The following is a 6,827-nucleotide window of genomic DNA, read 5'->3' as shown; positions in this document are numbered from 1 at the left end:
ACATTGGTACCGACTTACAAAACTGAGTTCGCCTTCCCCTGCTCAAAATTAACACAAACAAAATTAAATAGAACAATGTTTTTTTCTCTATACAATTCATACAAAACAAAATGCTCCAATGATGATGTTTTTCTTCTTCTAATTGTTTTTTTTCCCATTTCCTTGTGCACAGAGGTAGTGGCTATTTAGGTAAAGGGACAAAAATAGTAAATAAAACATTTCTTCTATGAAATGTTTTTGTTCATTTTTGACCAGAGGAATCGTAAAAGAACAAAATATAATACTGCAATCACATACAAAAGGTCAATTTTTGTACAATTTATACAGTGTGCACAACTTTTCTGTTTATTTTCTTTCCGTTTTGTCTTTCAAAGGCAAAAAGAGGGGTGTGTTTGGAATGTTACGCCCCAGGCTAATAGACCGTTTATGCTAGCAGGTCCACCAGAGGCTCCTCATCCCCCCGTGACAGAAGCTCCTTCTTCTCATCTGTGCTGGTCAGGGAGTTGCGGCTGTTGTGGGCTCCCATGTACAGTGTGGCGTACACTAGGTTGGTGAAGTTGGTGGGCTGGGAAGAGACCAGGGAGGACCATGAGATCAACTAAATACATGGTAGTAGGTCTGTGTTTGTATGTTGCCTCATTTGTGTCCAGGATGTGTGTGTTTGCTTGTGCAGGTATGTGTGACATGGTGCAAGTGTCTTTGTGTGCTTGCTTGTATTACTTTGTGTTTTACCTTGTCTGGGTCCAGTGTGAAGTCTGAGTCTAGAAGATCCCCGGCATCATCGTCTGGCTCACCCTCGTAGATCTTGTACGCTGGGTTTCCTATCTCTACGTTCATGGCCCCGTTAGTCATCCTCTGGTGCTGGAAGCCCTTGGCCCTGCAGATACAGAGGTGAAATGACATGATCCCTTTGACACAGACGGGTCCTGAGAGCGTCCACACAGCGCGGGCAGCGACATGGCCACATCATGGGGGTCAGGGCTCACATCACTGTCACGGTAACCCAGGAAGCCTGGACCCAAAGCCACAGCCCAGGCAACAACGCAAATCCAGCATTCACCTAGCTAGTATATACTACAGGACACACTGGTCCTGGAGAGGGGTATGTAACAGTACCAAGTAAGCCAACATTACACATACACCCTGTAAGTGATACTACTGAATGCCTACTAAAAAGACACAAGCAAGGTCAAATCTATCGATGTCTTGGACAGAAATCCAAGTTGTTGTCAGTTTGGAGCATTACCATATTGGTTCAAACCATGGACTTGAAGAATGGAGAGAAGTAACAAATCAACCAACTACCATTGTAAATGCTGGATTTTCATGTTGCATTTTCCAAATCCTGGCTTGGAACAACGCAGTCAGAGCGTCCTCTCTCTCAGTATGATAAATACTATAGCATTCTACACAACCCAATACAGTACAGCATGATGGAGAACAGCATGGGGTCCATTAAGACATCCTGGGGCCATAGACTGATCAATTTCACAACCTCTTCAACAGATCACCACCTGTTACACCCCTAGAAGTATAGTAGGGGTTTTGGAGAGGGTAGACCAGTCCTGAACAGGTATTTAGATCAGGAGAGGGAGGGGCAAGCTGAACTAGAGGGTCATGACTCCTTAGGCACAACAGATAACGACATTGACCACAGGACCCAACACTGCACAACAAAAGAGACTGATGAAGAGAGAGAGATGGATGGGATGCCATATTGAGTGAGAGAGGATGGAAAGCGTAGCGTGGCAACCGTTACCGCGAGAGTCTGGAGAAGGACTTGCCCGGCCTGCCAGACCTGAGGGACAGAAGAGATGCAGTTACTCACAGCAGAGAGGGGTGGGGGGTAGGTGACCACATTTAAAATAATCAAATGCGGGACAACGGGATGATTTTGCGGTACAGTGTAGCCTACATGAATACATGTTCTTGGCAGCGCTCCAAGCAAGCTAACTGAAGCGCACAAAGCCTACTCTTTTGCCGAGCGAGCACCTTATTTGGTGATGCAGAAACGAGACCACATGTGGCTGTTTTATAAGAATCTGGGAATATTTGGCCAAGTAAACATTTGTGGTTGGTCTCAGGGAATGTAAAACAGTTCGGAAGGGAGACTTTTAAAAACGGGATTGAGTGAAGTACCAGCAAATATGTTGAATGAGCAACTAATGAGCTTTACAAGTTTGATGAAATTACCTTATCTTTCAGTCTAATACGGCTATTTACGTCTCGTCTTGTGCAGCCAGAATATTCAATCTCATCAACGATTGGAGAAGTGTTTAACATCACCAGTACCACATACTTATGATATATATATCTTGTCATAAGCGCAATGTGACTGCAAAAGAGACAGATTGGAATGTCAATTCTCAAACGAATAGAAAGTCTGACTTAAATACAGGACAAATCTAACTTTGTGTAAAGTAGTGTTGCTTTAAATTGTTAATAAAATATGGGACATGATTGTTTGGTTGTGGAACGCACAATCTGGGACATGTGGTCACCTTAGGAGAGAGCGAGGGAGGGAGGAGAGAGAGAGAGAGTGCAGAGGCCGTAAGAAGCATCATTAAAGACAGCCTAAGAAGAAGAGAGAGCTTGATATGGGGTTTAAGGTAGATATTGTCCCAGTGTTCCGCTAGTGCCCCGGTGTTGTATTGTCTAGTGTAGCGTTCCTCACCCACTCATCCTCCTCCTGTACCAGAACACAGCTCCTCCCACCAACATAACCAACAACAGCAGCATCAACAGTGGGATCACTATGGAGGCAGTACCTGCACATGGACACACGGAAACAGTATACATACACAGACTTCAGGTAGCATCAAGTCGATGTGCAATCACAATAATATGTGTAAAATGTAGAGTAGCAGATCTTCTTTTTGCAAACCATCAGAAAAGTTGAGGACAGTTTACTTACGTCCACCAGACTCTGAGGAGGCCACCGCCTCACAGCGATGCCCCACCCAGCCTGCAGAACACCTGGGGGAGTGTCACGCCCTGGCCTTAGTTATCTTTGTTTTCTTTATTATTTTAGTTAGATCAGGGTGTGACATGGGGGATGTTTGTGTGTTTTTTGTCTAGTCTAGGGTGTGTGTATTGTCTAGGGGGTTTTGGTAGAGTTCATGGGGTTGTGTTCAGTGTAGGCGTTCATGTAAGTCTATGGTTGCCTGGATTGGTTCTCAATTAGAGACAGCTGTCTATCGTTGTCTCTGATTGAGAGTCATATTTAGGCAGCCATAGGCATTAGGTAGGTTGTGGGTAATTGTCTATGTTTGACGTTAGTAGCTTGTGTCTGCACTTTCGTTTGTTAGCTTCACGTTTGTTGTTTTGTCTAGTTTGTATTAGTTTCATCTTCAAATAAATAGAAGATGTATTTATATCACGCTGCGCCTTGGTCCTCTCTTTCACCTAAAGATGATCGTGACAGGGAGAGAGATAGACACAGACAGATGTAACCAGAGGTACTATAATATATGTATGTGAGAGTGCGAGATAGAAAGAGAGAGAACTTACTTGCACTCTGGTGTGTGTGTGGGTTGACAGAGCACTGTCCATTAGCACAGTATTCATCACATGTGTAGCAGCTGAGCTGGACTCTGCCATTTGTGCAGCTACAGGACACACACAGGTAACAATAGGTTAGGAGGATGTGTGTGTGAGTGTGACACTTACATGCAGGTGACCTCTCCTGTGGGCTGGAAGGAGTTGGTGGGGATACACTTGCCGTTGCTGCAGTAGTGACACTTGTCCACCTCGCAGGTGCTGCCGCTGAACTGGGGTAGACAGCGACACTGGCGCGCCCCGCTGGCACTCTGCAGAGAAGTGCCTCTGTTCAGACAGTGGCCCTCGCAGCTACCTACTCACACACACACACATACATGAGAGACAACTATCCGTCTGAGTATAGTGAGAGCAAGGAGTCTTGAGGTGGATATCAAAAGAGTGCCAGGCAGTTAACATTTTGTATTCCTCCACTATTCTAACTCAGTAGTGTTTGAGTATTATACTGCCAGCTGGTGGCAGTAGAGAGACAGTTTTAAATGTTTTGTTTATTAGAGCCCGAATTAGCTGTTGCACATGCAGCAGCTATTCTTTGTGGGGTCCATACAAAACATTAAAAACATGAACATTTCAGTCATTTAGCAGATGCTCTTGTCCAGAGCAACGTACAGTTACTGCATTCATCTTAAAGGGCAATTCGGCCACTTTCAACTGCATATTCCTTACCTCCAGCACCACACCCGTGTGTCTACATATGTGAAAATGGAGCGTTTCCATGTGTGGTTAAAAGTACTAAAACATGCATCCTAATTGCAACAAGGCAGTAAAGTAATACTGCAAAAATGTGGCAAAGCAATTAACAAAAGTTAATTTGTTAAGTTGTCCAGAATACAAAATGTTTTACAGTATGTTTGGGGCAAATCCAATACAACACATTACTGAGTATCACTCTCCATGTTTTCAAGCATAGTGGTGGCTGCATCATGTTATGTGAAGGCATGTAATCGTTAAGAACTGGAGTTTTTCAGAATAAAAAAGTAACCGAATGGGAGATGAATTCACCTTTCAGCAGGACAATAACCTAAAACACAAGGCACAAATATACACTGGAGTTGCTTAACAAGATGACATTGAATGTTGCTGAGAGGCCTAGTTACAGTTTTGACTTAAATCACCTTGAAATTCTATGGCAAGACTTGAAAGTCTAGCAATGATCAACAACCAAATTGACAGACCTTGAATAATTTTTTTAAGAGTAATGTGAAAATATTGTACAATCCAGGTGTACAAAGCTCTTGGAGACTTACCCAGAGACTCACAGCTGTAATCGCAGCCAAATGTGATTCTAACATGTATTGACCAGGGGTGTGAATACTTATGTAAATTAGATATTTCTGTATTTCATTTAATACATTTGCTAAAATTTCTAAAAACATGTTTTCACTTTGTCATTATGGGGTAGTGTGTGTAAATGGGTAAAACAAATCAATTTTGAATTTGGACTTTAACAAAACAAAATGTGGTATAAGTCCAGGGGTATGAATAGTTCCTGAAGGAACTTCACAGCACAGTCACCTATACTATAGCTAGCTAGCAAGCCAAACTTGTATATAGTTAGTGACCCATAGGCCAACTCTTGCTGCTACTTTTGCGCTGCCGTGCATAACGTCTCCAGAAACGACGATGTATCGCAGCCGTGTTGACATTTCACCTCTCCACGTCTTCATCCACTTTTGATGTCACTAATGTTAGCTAGGTGATGCGCCTATGATACATCGTTCGGTTAACGTGTGCCTTGCCGGGCTGCTTACTATAGCCAAGTGAACGACATTAGCTCATAATAATATTAGCTACTTATTATAATATTAGCTTACTCATGTAATAAATACCATTTAAAATAACACAAGCATATTGCTATTACGTTGTTATAACTAACTTCTTTCAAAACAGGGTTTCTCACAAACTCATAAACAGATACAGAGACCCACACACACACCCAAGGACAGAGGGCTGACGTAAACCTTTCATAAACACTGATAAGAAAAGGGTGCTTGGGTCTGCATTTCACGAGATAATAAGACACACACACACATACCCAAGGACAGAGGGCTGACTACGCACACACAAAATCTCCTGCTTAGCTGAACATTTGGTAACAAAGAACTTTTGCTACAAGACTCAGAAGGATGACGCCCAGCTCATCAGGACCAATCTGAGAAGACAACAACCTGTCCAGAACCAACCAGAGGACCAGAACTTCCAGACTCAACCTACTTTCTGTGCTGTATAAAATGTCTATGCACTCTGTTATCTGGGCTTTTTCTGGAGGTTCCTTATGAGCTAAATGAACGAGTCCGTATACGCTTGTACCAGATATCTTTACTCTTAAATTAAACTGTCGCTTGTCATACAATTTACCACCTTGTCTGAATCGATCCTTGACCGGCTCACCCTTCTCCATATCCCATTATCAACAGAAACTTGGTAGCAGAGGATGGTTGTCTAGATACCCGGTCCAGAGTGGTTGATGTAGATGTGAGGGGGCGAGTTGGTGAAAGGACGGTTCACGGAGGACAGGTGAAATCTTTTGGGGGGGAGGACAACAGTTCTGCTCAGCTCGGGAAACTGATCTCCTGGTCGACCATAAACAAGGTAAGCAAGACCTGTTAAATCAAACCTTGCATATTGTCGTATAGTATATCCAAATTTCGATCAGTAGTACCGAGTCTGGGTAAGAATTCTTGTTTAAATTTATGTGTATAGATGACATGTGAAAGACAGTGAAGTAAACATATGTGGCCATAATTTTGTTCCGATAGTCCGGCGGCGACCGGTCCGGCAGAGTCCGGTAAGGGACAAAATTGTGTTATATTCCGATAGTCCGGCAGAGACCGGTCCGGCAGAGTCCGGTAAGGAATAGTTAAAAGTTAATTAAGAAGACTTATCCGATAGTCCGGCGGCGACCGGTCCGGCAGAGACCGGTAAGGAAGTCTTAGTCCTAAGTCCGGCAGAGACCGGTCCGATTAGATTCGGTGGGGAACCAGTGGTGTTGGAAACACAAGTATGAAGTAGTGGTGTCAGAGACACAAAAGAATATATACTGATTAATGTGCATTGTTTAAATGACAAACGCTCCATGTACCAATAGGGTCGGATGTGTAAATGTCAACTGATTAATGTGTATTACTTAATGACAAACGCTCCATGTACCAATAGGGTCGGATGTGTAAATGTCAACTGTTTAATGGATGTTGTTTAATGATGAACATTGCTAGTTAAAAATAGGATTCCGATAGTCTTAAAGTGTATAAGCCTCATCCAAAAGCCCG

The 6,827-nt window shown here is 43.1% G+C and overlaps 1 protein-coding gene across 1 annotated transcript; it reads right to left on the bottom strand.

Annotated features, from left to right (window-relative positions):
* Window positions 1-424: 424 nt before the first annotated feature.
* LOC120064771 (low-density lipoprotein receptor-related protein 1-like) lies at window positions 425-6,182 on the bottom strand. The gene is made up of 7 exons (XM_039015375.1): window positions 6,176-6,182; window positions 3,670-3,853; window positions 3,511-3,608; window positions 2,915-2,965; window positions 2,675-2,768; window positions 733-877; window positions 425-565 (listed from the first exon to the last, which is right to left on the bottom strand). The coding sequence occupies exons 1-7, from the start codon at window positions 6,180-6,182 to the stop codon at window positions 425-427; spliced, it is 720 nt and encodes a 239-aa protein (XP_038871303.1).
* Between the last annotated feature and the right edge of the window lie 645 nt (window positions 6,183-6,827).

Source organism: Salvelinus namaycush, chromosome 20 (assembly GCF_016432855.1).
Source record: "Salvelinus namaycush isolate Seneca chromosome 20, SaNama_1.0, whole genome shotgun sequence".
Classification (NCBI taxonomy): domain Eukaryota; kingdom Metazoa; phylum Chordata; class Actinopteri; order Salmoniformes; family Salmonidae; genus Salvelinus; species Salvelinus namaycush.
Note: the sequence above shows the minus strand (reverse complement) of the source record. Positions and strands in the feature narration are given on the sequence as shown.